The sequence below is a fragment of the Thrips palmi genome, unplaced genomic scaffold (genome assembly GCF_012932325.1).
Source record: "Thrips palmi isolate BJ-2018 unplaced genomic scaffold, TpBJ-2018v1 HiC_scaffold_5, whole genome shotgun sequence".
NCBI classification, from domain to species: domain Eukaryota; kingdom Metazoa; phylum Arthropoda; class Insecta; order Thysanoptera; family Thripidae; genus Thrips; species Thrips palmi.
This window is the reverse complement of record NW_023144632.1, coordinates 3,809,618-3,827,273: the sequence shown is the minus strand read 5'-3', so window position 1 is coordinate 3,827,273 and position 17,656 is coordinate 3,809,618. Positions and strand designations below refer to the sequence as shown.

The 17,656-nt window shown below is 43.1% G+C and overlaps 5 protein-coding genes and 2 non-coding genes across 13 annotated transcripts in view; 3 read left to right on the top strand and 4 right to left on the bottom strand.

Moving 5' to 3' along the window:
• Positions 1-4,226: 4,226 nt before the first annotated feature.
• On the bottom strand, positions 4,227-5,678 carry LOC117651414 (thyroid transcription factor 1-associated protein 26 homolog). Its single transcript, XM_034395454.1, has 3 exons — positions 5,516-5,678; positions 4,877-5,009; positions 4,227-4,761 (listed from the first exon to the last, which is right to left on the bottom strand). Exons 1-3 carry the CDS (start codon positions 5,595-5,597, stop codon positions 4,521-4,523), a joined length of 456 nt encoding a protein of 151 aa, XP_034251345.1. The 5' UTR covers positions 5,598-5,678; the 3' UTR covers positions 4,227-4,520.
• Positions 5,679-5,727: 49 nt separating this feature from the next.
• Positions 5,728-7,978, top strand: LOC117651398 (zinc finger protein 181-like). Of its 2 annotated transcripts, none has more exons than XM_034395417.1 (2): positions 5,728-5,902; positions 5,983-7,978. In XM_034395417.1, the coding sequence occupies exons 1-2, from the start codon at positions 5,869-5,871 to the stop codon at positions 7,953-7,955; spliced, it is 2,007 nt and encodes a 668-aa protein (XP_034251308.1). In that variant the 5' UTR covers positions 5,728-5,868; the 3' UTR covers positions 7,956-7,978. The 2 variants fall into 2 exon arrangements, with proteins under 2 accessions (XP_034251308.1, XP_034251309.1); XM_034395418.1 differs by having other exon boundaries at positions 5,754-5,898.
• Positions 7,958-10,568, bottom strand: LOC117651403 (polycomb protein eed-like). 4 transcript variants are annotated; one of them, XM_034395435.1, is made up of 9 exons: positions 10,550-10,568; positions 10,074-10,181; positions 9,806-9,954; positions 9,562-9,733; positions 9,330-9,465; positions 9,088-9,251; positions 8,712-8,951; positions 8,477-8,629; positions 7,958-8,400 (listed from the first exon to the last, which is right to left on the bottom strand). In XM_034395435.1, the coding sequence occupies exons 2-9, from the start codon at positions 10,158-10,160 to the stop codon at positions 8,194-8,196; spliced, it is 1,308 nt and encodes a 435-aa protein (XP_034251326.1). In that variant the 5' UTR covers positions 10,161-10,181; positions 10,550-10,568; the 3' UTR covers positions 7,958-8,193. The 4 variants fall into 4 exon arrangements, with proteins under 4 accessions (XP_034251326.1, XP_034251324.1, XP_034251325.1 ...); XM_034395433.1 differs by having other exon boundaries at positions 10,391-10,564; XM_034395434.1 differs by having other exon boundaries at positions 10,546-10,564.
• Positions 10,569-10,620: 52 nt separating this feature from the next.
• Positions 10,621-12,626, top strand: LOC117651418 (40S ribosomal protein S24). Of its 3 annotated transcripts, none has more exons than XM_034395458.1 (6): positions 10,621-10,754; positions 11,362-11,430; positions 11,512-11,721; positions 11,803-11,919; positions 12,072-12,080; positions 12,553-12,626. In XM_034395458.1, exons 1-6 carry the CDS (start codon positions 10,752-10,754, stop codon positions 12,553-12,555), a joined length of 411 nt encoding a protein of 136 aa, XP_034251349.1. In that variant the 5' UTR covers positions 10,621-10,751; the 3' UTR covers positions 12,556-12,626. The 3 variants fall into 3 exon arrangements, with proteins under 3 accessions (XP_034251349.1, XP_034251351.1, XP_034251350.1); XM_034395459.1 differs by lacking the exon at positions 10,621-10,754 and adding an exon at positions 10,757-10,848; XM_034395460.1 differs by lacking the exon at positions 12,072-12,080 and having other exon boundaries at positions 10,622-10,754.
• A 78-nt stretch (positions 12,627-12,704) lies between these two features.
• Positions 12,705-17,656, bottom strand: part of LOC117651406 (gastrin/cholecystokinin type B receptor-like) — a 71,172-nt gene continuing 66,220 nt past the window's right edge. Inside the window, exons 7-8 of the mRNA XM_034395441.1 lie at positions 16,425-16,577; positions 12,705-13,754 (exon numbers count right to left, since the gene is read on the bottom strand). Coding sequence (XP_034251332.1) covers positions 13,718-13,754; positions 16,425-16,577 — 190 coding nt within the window. The 3' untranslated portion in view covers positions 12,705-13,717. The remainder of the gene's footprint in view (positions 13,755-16,424; positions 16,578-17,656) is intronic.
• On the top strand, positions 14,494-14,575 carry Trnas-gcu. Its single transcript has one exon. It is a non-coding gene; the product is annotated as a tRNA-Ser (tRNA).
• Positions 14,760-14,831, bottom strand: Trnac-gca. Its single transcript has one exon. It is a non-coding gene; the product is annotated as a tRNA-Cys (tRNA).

The following is a 17,656-nucleotide window of genomic DNA, read 5'->3' as shown; positions in this document are numbered from 1 at the left end:
CCCCACATTTGTTGGTTCAATTCTACTGAACCATATATTATAGTTTTCATTATTTTAAAATGGTTGTGTGGTCTGTCTCTGAAGATTTTGTTGTTTTGAACATTGTGGGAATATAAATTCCATTTTACCTCTTTTTTTCTTCTTTGGTCCCTGTAATTGTGAGGGGCATGGCTGTATTTGAAAATGTTTAAGTAAGAGATTGCCACACCTTAAATCTTGCATTTGTGAGTGCCAACAAAGTAGACAATACCCTGTAACTTTTGTCACAAGCTCATTAAGCAACCTGCAGTATTTTCAAATGTCGTAGTTCTTCCTCGGCCTTAAAAATTTTGGTGCTATTTTAAACAAACAAACACATTACTGTTGATGTGCAGGTTACCGTATTCTTTATTTTGCCTTTTATTGTATGTCTTCTGTGTGTGTCTTCCTCAATAGCTTTGCCCGTAGCTCACATCTCCTTATATTGTAAAACAAACAAGACAATTGTTACATTTGAGACTTACTGAGGTTCTTTGCACAGTCTGCGCTGCATTTATTTTTCTCAAACTCCCTTATTAAGGTGAACAGCTCTCCATAGCAAAAAACAGCAACAATTCTATATTCACAATTTATGACTTGTTCAATGTTGGAATATGGGTTTTTGCTTTAGTTTTACATTTCACTGTTTTGTCATTAGTTGGCCTTCCATTCCCGCCTTTTTTTTTTTTTCTCATTTTTGTTAACATTAGTTAGGTGTAACACAAGGTTTCTGGTCTGGTGTATATTTTGCAGAGTACATGAGAACCATTGGAGGAGAGACTTATGAATTATGACAGATTTATGCAATTGTTTCATCAATTCCTGACATTGTGTAACAGTGACCAGTAGCTGACAAATTTGTAGTTCTTAGAGTTTAAGATTTAGCTTTGGAGGCAAAGTAATAGTGCAAACAAATCATTTTTTTTTTTTTATCCTAATCTGTTTCACTAGTTTCCTCAATCCCTGTTATGTAAAGGTACTGGGTCAATAACTTCTCAAAACAAGGCAGTTGAAATTTCACTAGGCCATAACATGCCCTTTTAGAAGTTAGATTGTTGTGCAAGCAAGGACCAAACAAATGTAGGAAATGATTTTATCCTGCCTTTTTTATAATTGAGGTGTATTTCTCTTCTTTCTGAGAAAATGCCAGCTTCAACAGGTCTCAAAATGTATTTTTTCTTGTGCATCTTGTTGATAACGTCATTTTTTGTTTAGTTCATGTAACTGCCACTTTCTAATTATTCTTTTTACATTTATTACTTTTTTATCTGTACTGTGTCACTTCCCTTGTTGTAAAATTCCGTCATTCTTGCTCCATCATTAATCTCCATTCTGGATATGGTGTGAAATTGTGGGATTCTAGCTGCCGTCGGGCATCTCACTTTGCAAAGCTTACCCTCTCACGACCCCCATGGAAATTTTCTTCCGTGTAAAAGCTGTGTACCATTCTACTTTTTAAAAAAAATTGAAGGTACAACTATGCAGAGGAGCCTTGCTTTTTCAATTCTCAGAAGCATACTTCAATTCAACTAGTCACATTTAGACCTTTTTTTGCTCCTATTTTTATTTTGCTGCACTCTAATTCAAAATGGAGAATCAGATCTGATAAATCTTCAACTCAACTTTCGGTTTTCTCGATACAGCCTTTACGTGCAGTCTTGTTCATTAACTAAAGGATTGCATGTTACATGTTGCACATGGTATTCTGTCAACTTCTAACTTTTCATTTATTTATTTTTTTACAGTTTTAATTTTTCAGATTTTTGTTACCCTTTATTGTCTTCCATCCTATTCCTACAACTTCCTTGTGCTCGTAGTTGTTCAGCAGTTAAAACTCTGAAAACATTGTATTTGCATGCCTCTTTTGTTTGTTGCTTTGAAGCCTGCTATTTAATTTGTCAAAAGAGAAAAATCTTTCTTCTTTTGTACTGAGACTATGCTAAATGTGGGATGGTACCTCACCTAATCATGACGAAATTTTGAAAATGATGTAACAATGAAAGGATTATTTTGACACTTTCAATTGAGTGCAGGACATGCAAACATTGCACTTTTGCAATCAATGTAAATTCTGTATCTCGTAAACGACTAGAGATAAAAAAGTTATGCATAGTGATGACCCCATCTTAAATTAAATTTTAGATGGGGCATTCTCATGTATAACTTTTCTATTTCTAGTCGTTTACGTGATACAGAATTAACGTTAATTTCAAAAGTGTAATGTTTGTGCGCCCTGACTGAATGTGGAATTGGTATTCTGAAGACGATCGGGCAAACATGCACTTATGGTGGTTGAGTGTTAACACTGATCTGAGCATGCCCAAATTCCTGGCTTAATACATACCCACGGCTGTGACAACAGTGGGAATTAACTTGTGTTGTACGTATATGACAGGGATTCCCTTCTTAAAATCAGGCCGTACAGGACAAGCCGGTATATTTTAAGAATTTTTTTATTTTTCATAAACACTTGCTCACATGCTATACCTTTATAGTATTAAATTCAGGTCTGTTGCTTAGTTTATTTTGTTTCATCTTGCACCATATTATAACTTTAAAAATTCTCTCTCATTCTTATGCAATTGTGTCAGTTATCTCAAAACTTTGTTTTGACTTATTGTTTGGAAATGCATGCTTAATTGGTCGTAGATGTGAAGGTTCGGAACGTTGGTTGGTCTGAATATATGGCGACCCTCCACTGAATCTGCAAGGCATATTTTAAGTAAGGTGGGAGGTACCTGTGTTCAGACTATGAAGGTAATTCGAACCATTCAATAAGTTTTTGTTGTGAACTAACTTGGGTCTCAATGTAGTAAGGCAACATCCTCCCATTGTTAAAGTTGCCCTTCATTGCCCATCTTGCATGAGTCATCTTGCATTGTTGTGGGGAAAGTCTAGCCTCTTCAAATTTGTTGGGTCAGCATTTTATTTCCTCATGTTAATGTAGTCTGCACCTGTAATCCATCTTGTAACTCTTTCAGTCTCTCTGAGCTGTGTTTTAAGATTTCCTTTCAGGTTACATTAATATTGCAGGAAATGAGCCTGAGCTGAGTTGATTGATTTAATAAATTTAATTTGTTTGTATGTATTTCTGTTGCAGTGTGGAATGGTGATAGTTTGGTAAGTACAAACGCTGCAAGTAAGCTGGAGATGGTATTGATAATAAAGCTAGTTAATTCAGCTCAAAGCACCTCCACGTGCCTTATTATTTGGCTCCTTTTCCTATCCTCACATTCCAACTAAGTCAGTCACAACAGCAAACAGCATTCATAGGGCGAGCCATTAGATGAAATCAGATCACAAACATATTCCGTAAGTAAGGCTCGACCATGCTTTCACCGTCGTTGAGGCTCTGCTGGATGTTTCAAAGACAATGAGGTACCTGACCTGTTTCCTAGATCCTCAACAACGTTTCCTTCCCATTTCAGACAAATCTGAGATGACATATGTTCGTCGAAAAGAAAAAGTACATGAGTGTTTTTTAACGTCTTTGGCCAAAACTTTAAAAATGCTCAAATTGGGAGTAATTATGTAGCAGCATTTGCTAAATTATGTGAAGGTACATGACTACAAAGTTAAAGAATCAGACCCTACCTGCTCATGGTGAGGCCTTATGTTTCCTGCCTATATGAAAAGTAAACTCACGACTTTTCTCCTCTGAAGAGGCAAAAGAGTTAATCATCAGAGCCAGCAGATCCGGGGTTTGAGTCCAAGGGGGATTGATCTTTCTCACAGTTGACTTCTGCATAGTACCAGGGCGCCGAAACAGCTCAGATGGTTGTGATGTTTGCAAAACAAGCGGGTTCAATTGCCAGGGAAGTCCATATTTTCCTCAGCTCAGGCGAGGGGGGAACTCTTTTGCATCCTAGAGGGAAAGCTAGCCCTATACAGAGCGGCTCCACCAAGGTAGGCCACCCATTTGACACGCTGCCACAAAAGCAGCACTGCGGCGGAAAACATAAGCCACACTCTTGGCCGGGACTTGAACCCAAGTACTTCTATCCACGACCGACACCTCAGCCCACTGAGCCACCGAATCACTGAACCCATGTTCGTCTGAACTTGGACTGATGGTGCTGCATTCAAGCAGTCAACTGAGAAAATGAGACTCACGTTTAGCGAATGCTGCTACATTATTGCGCCAAACATCCTAGAAAAGGAAGTAAAGATGTTCTCAATCGATAGGGAATTTAATGATGCAAATAAACTGCGATATGTCTGGTTTTTGTACTTTTGTGCAGGGCTGTTTTTACAATTTTTGCATGAAGTTCCTGATGCTAATATGTAACCACAGATATGCCTGAGGAGTTAATAAATAAACAAATAAATGCTGTTAGCCACAGGTCCTTTCAATTCCTTACCTCTAACAAATTGTCAAAGTGAAACATTCTTTAACAATGATATTTATCACAAAACATAGAAACGTAGACTTGTTTCATGAAGTCTTAATAGTTAATTGTGACCAGAGTTATTAACTCTGCATAATGCAAACATGATAAAAATTATGTTCCTGCTCGTTTTTGAATTTTCTCAAGGAGGAGTTCCATACGGCCAGCCATTACTGGCTGACCCCTTTTGGTCTTCTTCTTGAGTTGGACGAACTTCCTGGTTTTTTCCTTTTTATATTTTTCTAAAGCTTCATCTCTTTCCTTTTTCTGAGTTTCCTTTTGAGCTCTCGCTTCAGCCTTCTCTTTTTTGCGTTTAGCTAATTCTTCTTTAGCCTTCTCATAAGGATTCCAGTCGCTGAGAAATTAGAAAATATTATCAGTCAGTAACTGTATCTGTTATTTTATTTCACTTCATGCAAACAAGAAATAAATTCAAGCAGTAATGCTGCAAGCAACAACAAAATTCATACCTGCGCCTCTTATTGCCAGGTTCTTTTGAATCTGATTTTCCCACAGGACCTTGAACATTCTGTCCAGATTTTTTGAGCTCTTTATAATATTTGTGAAGGGCTGACTTTCGACGTTTCTCCTCGAACTGTTGAACTGTATGGGAACATTTGCAATTAGTAACAAACCAAAATCACATTATAGATACATCAAATATGCTGCCGCATGAGAAAAACACTGGTCCTAGGATCCAAAACATTAGCATAAAGTAGAACTACCCCGCTTATAGCTGGCTTAAGCTAAGCGAAGCTAAGGATTAAAATTTTATGAAACAGACTGTTATCTGAGATTCCAACTTCCAAAGGCTGGTTTCCAAAGTGAAGCAGTTTGAAAATGTTGCGGAAAGGTTTATTCCATAATGCCGATAGTTAACTGCAATGGGATCTTTTTGATCAGCAACGTAACAAAATGATAATAAAACCACTGTTAAAAATACAAACAGTTGATTATGGCATACGCTGATTCAAAACATTATCTTAAATAGGAACAAAGATATTACAATATAATTTGATTCTTTGGCCATCCTAAATATTTCGGAAGGGGTTCCACCAAGACTAATGTTTTACAAGTTGAATAAGTTTCAGTGAGTAAATTTTAGTTACCTTTGCTCTTGTGATTATATTTGTTGTTCCTAAACTTGACTTTTGACGATTTTGCGTTTCCTTTGTCATTCTTAGGTGACATTGTACAAACTTAACCAATGAATAACGTGTCGAATGTCGACTCGACTGCTGTCTGCTGTCAAACCATGACTGCGGATAGTGCATTCCTGTAAAGAGTGACGAGATGCTGCGAATAAGTAAGCCTTCTTTCGGTGGTAGTAGCGGGAGCGGCTGTGGTAGTAGTGATAACAACAACAAACATTTATGTCTGTGAGTTTGAGGACTGGGGATCAGTTTTTTAATGTGCAAGTCTATGCTATGCAAATGACTGATTTTCCCATTTCGGCTCAAACATGACTGAACTTTCAGCCAGTGTAGGAACTGTAGGTGAGACTACACTCTAATGGCTGCACATAGGTTGACCTTCCTTGAAGTATAATATTTTCAAAATCTTTTCTCTTTTCTAGACATGGTCTTGCCCACCACTATGAATACAGTATTTGGACTTACAAAAGTGACACTATCGGAGTGTTTTCTGAAAAACATACCTGATTCTGACAGCAAAGTAAAATTATTTAAAGAGTCATTCAATGATCTGAAATGTACGATGATCGAGGATGGTAACTATTGCTTGGAAGGCTCATGGGAGGCTGTTGTCAGGACAGAACAGATGCTCCAAGCCATTCTAGATAAATGGATGTCCAAGGTTCCAACCAAACAACAGAATGCTCAGATTATTGAAATAAATAGTGCAAACCTACTGCTCACTCAGCCAATAGACCATCGTGATTTAGAAGAATGTATGTTTAAGAAGTCCTCCAAATCTACAGTAAGTGCTGAATGCTCTGAACAAGCGGATCAGGATCTTGATTGTTCTGCAAACCAGAACCAGGCCCATCCATTGCAGGAGACCAACATTTCTTATTTGGATGACCCATCTGCAGAGAATGAGGTGTATATGGATATTCAGTTGGAGCACAACTACAACCATTTTAAGGCAGATTTAAACAATGAGTCAATGTCTAACAATGGAGAACCAATGGTGGAAAATGAAATTTATATGGATATTAAGCTGTCAAAGACAAACAATGAGAGTTTTGCCAATCCAGATCTACCAGTCATGCTTGTTGTCGCCAAAGATGATGAGCCTGGTGTTGAAGTTCTTCAGCTCAATGTAAATAAGCCAAATGGACAAATCTCACCCACCAAAGAATATTTAGGCGAAGGGACAGTTCCCATAAATCAGTCTGAAGATTTAAAACTACGCAGAAAAAAATATGAAGAGAAAGCCCCTTTCAAGTATTTTTGTAATCAGTGTTCTTTTAAAACAAAACGATATAGCCACATGAGAAACCATTCTCGTTTTCATGAACGAATATGCACTATATACTCATGTGATCAATGTGACTTTAGCACTATAAGGGCTAGTCATTTACAAAGGCATGTTGGAACTCACAAACCAGAAGCATTTACATGTTCTGAGTGTACCTACAGTACTCATTCAGAAATTTTTTTCAAAAGACATCAGAGATTGAAGCATAAAGCCAAACAGCCAAATAAGCCCAAGACCACAGATACTTATCAATGTTTGCAATGTGATTACATGACCACTAGTGAAAAAATATTTAATAGGCACTTGACTGTTCATACGAAGAAAAAACATGGAAAGATGAAACAACCATGCTTCAAATGTAAGCAGTGCTCTTACCAGACTCCAAGCCGGTCCAATTTTTATCGACATTTAGGTGGTGTTCATGGCGATGAAAGACCCTTCATGTGCCCTACTTGTGGGCTATGCTTTAAACGCTCTGACACATTAGCCCAGCATCAAACGACCCATGTAAAGAGTGAAGAGTCAGGTAGAAGTGCATTCCAGTGTGAAAAGTGTGAAAAAAGTTATCGCTCTACAGGTGCTCTAGAGGAGCATAAATTGACCCATGAAGAAGAGAGGCGTTACCTCTGTGAAATTTGTGGCTCTTCTTTCAAAACGCGTGCTGTGCAAAGAAAGCATTTCATTGAGACTCATGTTCATACAAAAGTGCATCCTTGTTCTACTTGCTCCAAGACCTTCACGACCAAGTATTTATTGAAGAGACATATGAAAGTGCACTCACTTAAACATCAAGACAAGATCACCACTATCGAAGCAAATAGCAGCCCTCAAGAGATAAGTACAAACACGATTGGCTCAATTGACTGGTGCCAATCTATTGTGCCTGCTCAGCAATCATCTAACGATGTTCAAGTGTTTGTTGTTTACCAAGAGCCATCTCAACAAGATTTAAGTTTGCAAGAAGGACATTTATTTCAGGTTTCTCCCTCATTGGTAGCCAGTCAGACTTTATCTGCATCTGTCTTACCAGTTGAATTTGTAATTTCTGAGGGTAATTCAGAGAGTGAAAACTGTGGTGGAGAAACAGCAGTAAATGAGCAACAATAGTCTTTGTCTGCACAAAATGTCTCTTTATTTCTTTTGTAGAGGAGAGGGAGACATGATAAATGGTTGTGATTGGTGCAAGAAAATTAAAAAATCCAAGAAGTCACTTTGGTTTCAAAAATGATTATCAATTGTTAGTAATTAAATTCAGCTTTCAGTGTTCTTTAGATTTAAGGAGAAAGAGAGGAACGAAGTCACTTTTGTTTTAAAAAAATAAAGCTCTATAACAGTGACCTCTTGTTCATTCGTTCTTCAGTCTATCCCATCTCCAAATAGTTCCATCATCACAGACACACAGTAACACTGATCCATCACGACTTAAACTTGTTTGTCGTATAGCTGTATTACACTGTGGGTGTGATAAAGTTAGACACTTGGCCTGAGATGGATCTGGCACATCTAGATCCCAGACAAAAGTTCGACCAACCATGTTACCCAGGGCAAGAGTCTGCAAAGAAACGCATTATGTGAACACACAAAAAACAAAACAAAGAAAAAAGCAGTCCCAAAATTTCTTAACTTACTTTTTGCCAGAAGTCCATTGCAAATCTTACAAACCAAATTTCACATTCTTTGTAATCAAAGCGATGAATGATTGTTACATTAGAATCATTCGGTCGACACTCCTTATCTTCAAGACGACCAGGTTTCCAGCAGACAATGCTGTTTTCACAGGACTGAAACAAAGATGAGATATTTTACAAGGATGAAAACTTGAGAAGCAAAAAGAACGAGTCTGTATACTTAATGAGGAACAACCTTTGATAGGACAAAATCTCCCAGCCAACGAACACAATCCACATAATTTCGGTGGATGTCTCTGGTTGAAAAATCAGGAAAATGTTCATTAAGAGAATCAAATGGACGGGTGCTGCGGGCAGGGTTGAAAGTGTAAGAGTTGCGAATGGCTTCTTGCATTTCTTCTTTATCCAAGCGCCACAATTTTAATGAATGATCCATTCCACAAGAGAGAATTTTGTCTCCTCGCATGTTGAAATCCTAGAAGTAAACCATTACACAAAATCAAATATACTTGTTTTTGAGGTTGATAACAATTCATTACTGAAAATTCTTATAAATGAAATTAAATGCTAAATAGATAATAATAATAACAATAATTGCATTGGAGACTCACCCCACTTAAAACTTCATCTCGATGACCTTCTACTCCTCCAAAAATAGCAATACAAACATCAGTCTTAATATTCCAAAGTCGTAAAGCATGGTCTTTAGACACAGACAAGAGTAAATTAGGATCTCTTGGATGAAATTTCAATTCATTGATTGCATGTCCATGGCCTTTAATGAAACAGGAGATAATATTTAAATTTGCCCCTCATCTAAGGATATTTTAATGTACTGAAATGATTAACTTACCCACATAGTGACGTATACAGGACATTGTTGAGGGATTGAACAGTCGAATAATACCTCTGGCACCTGAAACTGCTAACAATGGTTTTCCAGAATCTACATCATAAGACCAGGCACATGTATAGAAGTTTTCCTCAGACTGGTAATTTGTTAAGAAAAATCAATAATATAAAGAGACAAAATCAACCATACATAACAATCTTTTGAAATAAGAAAATTGTGCACCAAAGGATACATCAGGGTCAGCATAGCATTGAAGAAGTTTAATCCCTCCTTCTTTAGGGCACTCATAAACAGAGACCCGATTACTGCCAACAGACGCAAAGATTAAAGGCTGTCCGTCTTTCAATAGATGGTTGAACTGAGCCCCAAAAAGTGGCATACCATGGTTTTCTTTCACACTACACCTGTGAAATCCACAATTTCAAATTAATAACAAGGAATGACAAAGCATTGAGGCACAAAACCCACACACTTACGAGTATTTGAATTGATTCTTCATTGGAATTTTCGGCTGTACAACTTTCTTGCGTCCCTTAAGACTTTTCCTCCTTAAGCGGTCAGTAGGTGTGGTACACCTTGAATTATTATCAGTGGTTGAATTACTCCCAACACTGGAAGTATCGTCCTGTAAACCAAACAAAAAACCAATGGGATTGAGTGATCTAAACAAAAGTGTTTCAAGATGAAACAAAAAATCTCAGGTCAGGTAGAAAGTGATGAAAATTGTTGAAACTAATTTCTTACGCCATCATCAGATTCGTCACTATGGATTGTTCCATTTGAATGATTAATTTTCGAAGATCTCTTTACAGGTGCAGATGTTGGGGACATTTGAAGAACTAATCACATAACCTATAAATGCCTTGCTCCTTTAAGTTGTGTTTGGTGTTTACAATAGATAGTGTGCTTGATTATTTAGAAGAATTTTAGTCCTTTCAATGCTTTTTAGCAACCAATCAAATCTAAGCTCAAAAATGAGGGGAAACAAGTAGCGGCTCTTGCAGTGCACAACGGGTGCAACGGGTGTATGCAGCTTCTTGCACTGCACTTCGACCGGGTACCGTTATTGAAGTTTAATCGACAGGCAAACACCCGGATGGAATCAAGAAAGACAAAATTATTCGAAATCAACAAGTTTCATCGGTCTGGACTAAAGAAAATTAAATCAGTGATCCAAAGCAAACTAAAAGTTGATTCAAAACAACTAAACACAAACAAACTAGAAGCACAAGCGAGTTTACGCGCTGAAAACTGCAGCCAACAAATCAACACTAAAATGCAGGGGTACGTTGGCAGCAGTGATGAAGGCAACGCTTTTTCTCGAGGTGGCGGTGATTTCTCGGCCACTTTTTTTCGTCCGTTTCTCGAAGGCCGTGCCGAAACGTTTCCTTCCACACGAGTCGCGTTTGCCGTGTAATCAAAATGGTAAATAGTTCTGCATTTTATCTGAATTTTAAGCATCCATCACAGCACTTTTGAGTGTTATTTTCACCCCCACGATTAATCAGTGACTGAAATGGTATTCCTAGACGTGTATTTAACTTCTGTGCTCTGAATTTCTCTATTTACGGCCCCTGCAAGTCGCGTATCCGTGTGGCTGCGTGTGTGTCACTTATTTTGTGTCAGTGTGATGTTCACTAGTTGTCTTTGGCTTCGTTGGACACCTTATATTGAATTATCTCTACCACCCGATTTTCGCTCCTAAATACCCTCTGTTTAGTAGAGTATTAGTATGTCTAAGCCCTCCATCCCGGGAGGTTGACTCTCGTGCGTGTCCCATTAGTTTCGTACATTTCTAGACGTATTTCAATGACTGCTGATTGTCCGGCTTTGTCCCTTCCATTTCCCTGTACTTGCTTTAAGTTGCGCTTCTGGTACTCCCTTCTGGAGGCGCGTTAGAACCCGTGTTTATGTGTGGCTAACCCAACTCGTTAGGTTAAGCGTCCACTGCCGGCCGCAGCCTAGCCGGCCTGGCCATGGCAGTGGGGTACATGGCCCTTGCCTTCATTCTGTGATGTGTTCCTTGTTTCAGACCGAAAACACAGCCACTGTTCGGACGAGGAAGTTCATGACCAACCGGCTTCTTGCCCGGAAACAAATGGTATGTCATATGTGATGAGAGGTTATGTTTTTGTGAAATGTTGTTTTTCTGGAGGTCTCAACCTTTTATTTTGCCTTTCAGGTCGTGGACGTCCTGCACCCTGGTCTGGCTTCAGTAAAGAAGACGGACATTAGAGAAAAGCTTGCCAAGATGTTCAAGTGCACACCTGATGTTGTATTTTGCTTTGGCTTTAGAACTAACTTCGGTGGTGGCAAATCCACTGGTTTTGCTTTAATTTATGATACCTTGGAGCTTGCCAAGAAGTTTGAGCCCAAGTACAGACTCCAGAGGGTACGTAGTTTCGTTGATGCTTGTTTTGTTTTGATTGGAACTTTTTGTCCACCTGTTAACGTAACTTTCTTTCTGCTTCAGCACGGACTCTTCGAGAAGAAGACACAGACCCGCAAACAGCGTAAGGAGCGCAAGAACAGGATGAAGAAGGTCCGAGGAACCAAGAAGGCTAAGGTTGGACAGGCAGCAGGCAAGAAGGTGAGCCAAATCTGGATTATCTTACACATTTTTCATTTGGGTTAAAAGCCTTCATGTTATCTTCTTGTATGGGTGTTGGTGGAGATTGGGTGGCTACTTCTATGTCTTAGCAGCAAGGGTATAACACCCCAAATTGTTTGCTTTTCTTGTAGGGTCATAAGGTGAGGCATTGGTGCTGGTATTGGTATGGTGCTATGTTCGATATCCATTTATCAGTGTGTTCAGTTGTTGCCTGTATATCCTGCATTGAATCATTTAACCTTACTTCTCTTAATTTAACCACTAGTATGCTCAATACCTGAACTGTGAAAGCTTAGTATCAGTAGTGTTGATGTTGTCTTACAACAGCAGACTTGTTATTTGGTTCAAGGCAATGTGGCTAGTGATTTTCTTTTTTTCAAATCTTAATTGGCTTCTGGTATTCATACTTACTAATTGATTTAATCTATTTTTCTTTTGCATGATGTTTTTACCTGTATGGTTTGTGAGCTGTGTGGTTAATAGACTGATTTTATGTATTCTTATTGTCTTGCCCCTAGATTGAAGTAATTGGCATTCTGTCGTAATATTGACCCTCTTTACTTGCTACATTAATTCTGTATCCTAATTTGGTATTTTTTGTTCTGTTTACAGTAAACGATGCTGGTGGACGACCGACTGTAAGCTACTATCTTTATCGTACGGTAATAAACCTAAATCGTTTTCAATCTGTCTGATTTTTCACCTGATCCCTTGGCGTCATTGACAGATATTCAATGTTTGAACTTACTGAAAGTTTATTTGTATCACACAATGGCACATGCTTTATTGCCACAATTCATTTAACACAGTACATAATGTGAAAGTTTAGCACATAAGACATTGACTAATAGAATGAGCCTTGACAGCATCGCCAATCACTGCTGCCCATTAAAGATTCTCGAAAGAGTAATAGTTTCAAATGAGACATTTGTCAAATTAACCAGGTTCTTTCCGAAATCCTGCTGTTGTGTCCAAATGACTGTAATGGCACTTCATATCTTGCACTTAACTTATTCACTATGCTTAAGGAACGAGACTTAGATAAGATCACAAAGTTTGCACTTGAAGAGTAGTAGATGCGCTCCTAAGTACAGCACATCAAAATGTCCGAATGAACATGAATGAAACTTGATAAAATTCTTTGGGCGTTTCCTTTGACTTCCCAATAAGAACAAGCGGGTCAAGGTGAGGTCGTCATAAAATTCAAGGATGAGATTCCTCTGACTCAAGTCTGACTGCTTTTCGATGTAGTTTTGACTCTGTTCTCACCACTGCTGTCAACTGGAAGGCTATGGCGCTGTAGTCCACGTATTCTCCTCCTCCCGTGAGTTTACTAGGCCTCTCTGCCTGTTTCTTATGGGCAGCCCTACTCCTCTCTCGGCGGTTCCACTATAGCCACTTGGCTCTGCTTGGCTCTCCCTCACAGTGGAGTGGGCACCGCTTTATGCGCCTGGAGACCATCGGGGTCCGCATGCAGGGACGTCTGCTCGTCGGGCGGCACGGTCGCGGGGCAGGCGTGGCAGGGGCAGCTCGATGGCGTCTCGGCCGAGGCTGCTGCTGCCGCGGCGGGGGCCTCCTCGTCGTCCTTCCCCTCAGGTACCTCGGGGCAGTGCAGTGCCACCTGCACCAGGCGGTAGCTCTCGCGGTGCAGGTTGTTGTGCGCGTCGAAGGGCCCCTTGAAGGCGCTGCCGCCGCTGCCGCCGAGGAGGGCGAAGGACTGGCACTGGGCCGGACTCCTCCAGAGCACCGAGCTCGTGGCCCGGCGCTCGGCGTGCCATCAGTAGCCCGACGCGGAGCGGCCCGCGCCACTGCAACTGCAATCAGTGCACAGGTGGTGTCGGGTGAGTCAATCCGGAGGCCGGGGCAGGTTGTGCACTCGCAAGTTTTGCCAGCCAAAAACGTAAAATAATAAAGATGAGGCAGCTGAAGGGGAAGAGGTGAAAACAAAGCGCGCCCCGGGTGGGCTCGAACCACCGAATTGTCGGTTTGCAGCCGATCACGCGCGCAACGGAGGCCTACAGGACACGACATTAGTCATGGAGTCCGACGCGCCTGTCGGGTTGCCAACTTTAGGGAGGCTCTCATGCCAACTTCTCCGGCCAGCAAGGGCGGATTGAAAGGGGCGCAACAGGCCTTTCGCCGCCCTCAGGACCCTAGAAAGCCGCCTGAAAGATAGGGAAAAATAAAGCAGCACTCTGCCTTGTAGGTAGGCGAAACGCAACACTTTGCCCCTGCAGGTAGGCCACAAGAGCCACTTTCCCGCGAGATTGGCGCGACCTGGACGGACCTGAATCGGCAGAGAATCATTCCTGGTCCAGCAGCCTATCATGTCATGTTTCCCCAGACTGATTTTGGAATCGCCCTTGCCGGCCAAACAGAAATCCCCGCCGTTCTGAGCTCCCCATTCTCGTTTCGAAAGGGAACGCCTTCCGTGCAGCCGAGCCGACAGGGATGCGAAATGCCGGAATTGCCCGGACGGACGATCTGTGGGTGGCGGCCCGTGTCAACGCCCGGAGCATGTCTCCCCTCCGCTCGGTCCCCTCAATATCGAGGGACGAGGTGGCCGAGTGGTTAAGGCGTTGGACTGCTAATCCAATGGGTTCTGCCCGCGTGAGTTCGAATCTCATCCTCGTCGTCCTATTTTTCCGCTGGAAGCAATCCTTATTTGACGGCGTTAGCACACGAGCATAAAAAAGACAAAATTTAAGAGTAACAGAGGGTGTTTTTCACCAGACGCCGTTACTTAAATACCGCTGAAAACGAAAAATTGATGTTTGATTTGTCTTCTAAAAAAAGCCCTCACGAAAAAGGAGGACGCCAGGGGACACCCGGGTTTGAACCGGGGACCTCTCGATCTGCAGTCGAATGCTCTACCACTGAGCTATATCCCCGACTGGGAGAGGGGCCGTCGCCTCCACTACGATATAGACGCGGCGGCGACGCTGCGGGCGACGCTAGTTCACCCGAGCCCCGGGAGGTGGCGCTGCTGTGACGTTTAGCAGTGGTGGGGTGGCGGGACCGCGAGGCGGCAGTATTCAAAGAGAGTCGCGCTTCGCTGGCTTCGCTTCGCGGGCATTCATACCAGTTCCCACGAGAAAACTCGCCCCCACACTGGAAGAGCCATTTAGATCCGCACGATCGCATTGCTTAACGCTAAAAAAGATGAGGAAAAAGGATAAATAAACAAATAAAACAAAAGAAAACCGGCAAGCCATCAAAGAAGCCCCGCGAGCAGGACCTGCTAAGAGCAACTCAACATAGAAGGACACAGCATCGCACCGGACACCCGCCGTTAGAAAAAAATGGAAATCATAGGAAAATAAGTCTGAAAACAAAGAACAAAGGAAAGAAGATGCGCCCCCCGAACGGAAGGGACAGAGAAGGAGAAGCAGCACACCGAGCCGGGTTCTAGGAGCGCAGCAGAGCGGCAGCGTGGGGCCACGTGTACGTACTTGTGGGGCGGGGCGAGCGAGGCCTGGCCGGGCCTCAGGCCGGGCCTTAGGCCGGGCCTTAGGCCGGGCCGGGCGCCTCGGCCATCAGGCTCGCCGCGAGGCCGAATGGCTTAGCAAATGAAAATAAACACTTTTCTACGCCTCTTGGCTTTCTGCCTGGAAAAGAAAAGACGGCAGTCAGAGCGGCGAGTGGCGCTGGGACCCAGCAGGACCCTGTGGCACGGTGCACCGCGGTGACGACATGATCCTGGTGAACAAGCCCTCGCCGCACACGCGTGTACACGGCTCTGGACGCCGCCCGGGCCTCTGGGCCATCGGCAAGGCCATCGGCAAGGCCATCGGCCTGTGGGCCGGTGTGCCCGCGGAGCCCACAGAGCCCTCCCCTGCGGCTTCGTGGCCCACTGTGCGTCGGGGACTCAGGGACTCAGCAGGTCGCTGCGGCCATGCGGAAGGGCCGGCCTCGCCTGGGAACAGTCCGGAACAGTTGCAGTGCTCAAGTCGTGCCGGCGGCGTGGGCGCACTGTCGAACCGAGTGTGGGGAACTCCACGCGTGGAATGCGGAGGTGTGGGAATCTCAGACACGACACCGCGGCACTTCGAAGGGCAGAGCTTGCAGTGTCCACACTTCCAGTGCGGAGTTGTTCTCCCCGTCTGCACTAAAGAGGTAGGGGCTCTGTGAGCTACTCCACACTTGAAGTGTGGCGACTGCGAACTCTTCACGGGCAAGCGTGGAAAACGAGGGGGTAACGACTGGTAAATTTCGTTTACCCGGGTTACCCCCGGATTACCTCCGGATTCGGATCACAACCAAAATTTTCCTGGATTACGCGGGGTTACCCCGGATTACCTCAAAATTTGCCCGGATTACCCCGGATCACCACCAAATTTCGGGTCATCCGGATTACCGAAGTCGTCACGCCCTCGGTGGAAAATGACTCCGCGGCAGGAAGTGCTCCGCAGTCGGTTCGACAGGGCTTGCGACAGGGTGAGCGAGGCCGGCCTGGGCTAGCCCAGGCTCGAGCCTCGGCCTACCTGGTGTCGTTGATGCGCAGCGACGTGGTGCGCGTGTTGCTGGACGGCTGCCGGTTCGCCTTCCTGGCCGTCTTGCAGCAGCGGCACAGCGCCTGCCGGAAGCTCTCGCGGAAACTCCGCGACATGAAGCCGTACACGATCGGGTTCACGCAGCTGGGGGCAAGCAAGGGCACTGGTCAGGGGGGCAAGGCGTGGATCGGGGGGGGGGGGGGGGGCGTCGCTCGGGGCGTCCTTCCCCATCCCCTGAGGACGGCAAAGCCGCCCGAAAGGCAGGCAAAACAAAGTCGCACTTTGCCCATGTATGCAGGCAACTTTTACGACACCGCCCCCTCTTGAACTTGAAAGGCTACACTGGTGGCCAACGAATGTGACGTCATATTCGTTCGAATGTGAATTTTGTCACGTTCGTTTGAATATGATGTCACACTCGTTTGAATGTTGATCCACGTTCAAACGAATGTGACACCCTACTTAAACGGCCGAGTCACGTTCAAACGAATGTGACATCATATTCAAACGAACGTGACAAAATTCACACTCTAACGAATATGACGTCACATTCGTTGACTACCAGTGTAGCCGTGAACGTGAACCCGTCTCTGGATCCAACCTTGGGGCGCTACACACCAAATCTGTATGGCAGCGCACACAATCGAGGGGGCAACCTTTTTTGATGTTTGGGGACACAAGATTTCTAGATTTCGAACGATTTCGTCCGATTTTACGCCCAAATTTGGTTGTTTTTTGCCGTTTTGGGGGAAAGATTTTAGATTTTCAGAGAATTTTGGCTTTCAACAAGTGGACACAGGATTATTCACGCGTGAGTGGTTGCCCTCGCTCGCACACAATGGTGTTGCGAAGGCGGTAAAATCTGGGCGCCGCCATACCGAGGGGTTACCCACTCGGTACTTGGGCGTACACACGATTCCGGATTCCCGCGATTCCTGAACAAATCTTGCATAAAAGGAGAGGTTTTTGAAGATTTTTCTTAGCTTTTGAGTGTTTTGTGTCTATTACATATCCCTCTCCATTGAAACTTTTAAGATTTTCGATAAAATTTTGAGCAAATTACGAACGATTACCGGACTGAGTGTACACACGATTTCCGGAGTGGGTAACCCCTCGCGCCATACGCACCCTGCAACCGCACGAAACAGGCGGTGCAAAGTATTATACTGCCATTCTGCACCATTCAGGGGTTGCGTCAAAAGGAGGTATAAAATATTACCGCC

Bases quoted from the DNA above. Each gene is read 5' to 3' on its own strand.
- LOC117651398 (XM_034395417.1), top strand. From the start codon at position 5,869: ATGACTGAACTTTCAGCCAGTGTAGGAACTGTAG. The intron at 5,903-5,982 runs GTGAGACTACAC...TCTCTTTTCTAG, and splicing joins AGCCAGTGTAGGAACTGTAG to ACATGGTCTTGCCCACCACT.
- LOC117651403 (XM_034395435.1), bottom strand. From the start codon at position 10,160: ATGTCCCCAACATCTGCACCTGTAAAGAGATCTTCGAAAATTAATCAT. The intron at 9,955-10,073 runs GTAAGAAATTAG...TTTGGTTTACAG, and splicing joins GTGACGAATCTGATGATGGC to GACGATACTTCCAGTGTTGG. The intron at 9,252-9,329 runs GTAAGTTAATCA...GTTTCATTAAAG, and splicing joins CTGTATACGTCACTATGTGG to GCCATGGACATGCAATCAAT.
- LOC117651414 (XM_034395454.1), bottom strand. From the start codon at position 5,597: ATGTCACCTAAGAATGACAAAGGAAACGCAAAATCGTCAAAAGTCAAG. The intron at 5,010-5,515 runs GTAACTAAAATT...GTTCCCATACAG, and splicing joins ATATAATCACAAGAGCAAAG to TTCAACAGTTCGAGGAGAAA. The intron at 4,762-4,876 runs GTATGAATTTTG...CTAATTTCTCAG, and splicing joins CCTGGCAATAAGAGGCGCAG to CGACTGGAATCCTTATGAGA.
- LOC117651418 (XM_034395458.1), top strand. The intron at 11,431-11,511 runs GTATGTCATATG...TTTGCCTTTCAG, and splicing joins TTCTTGCCCGGAAACAAATG to GTCGTGGACGTCCTGCACCC. The intron at 11,722-11,802 runs GTACGTAGTTTC...TTTCTGCTTCAG, and splicing joins CCAAGTACAGACTCCAGAGG to CACGGACTCTTCGAGAAGAA.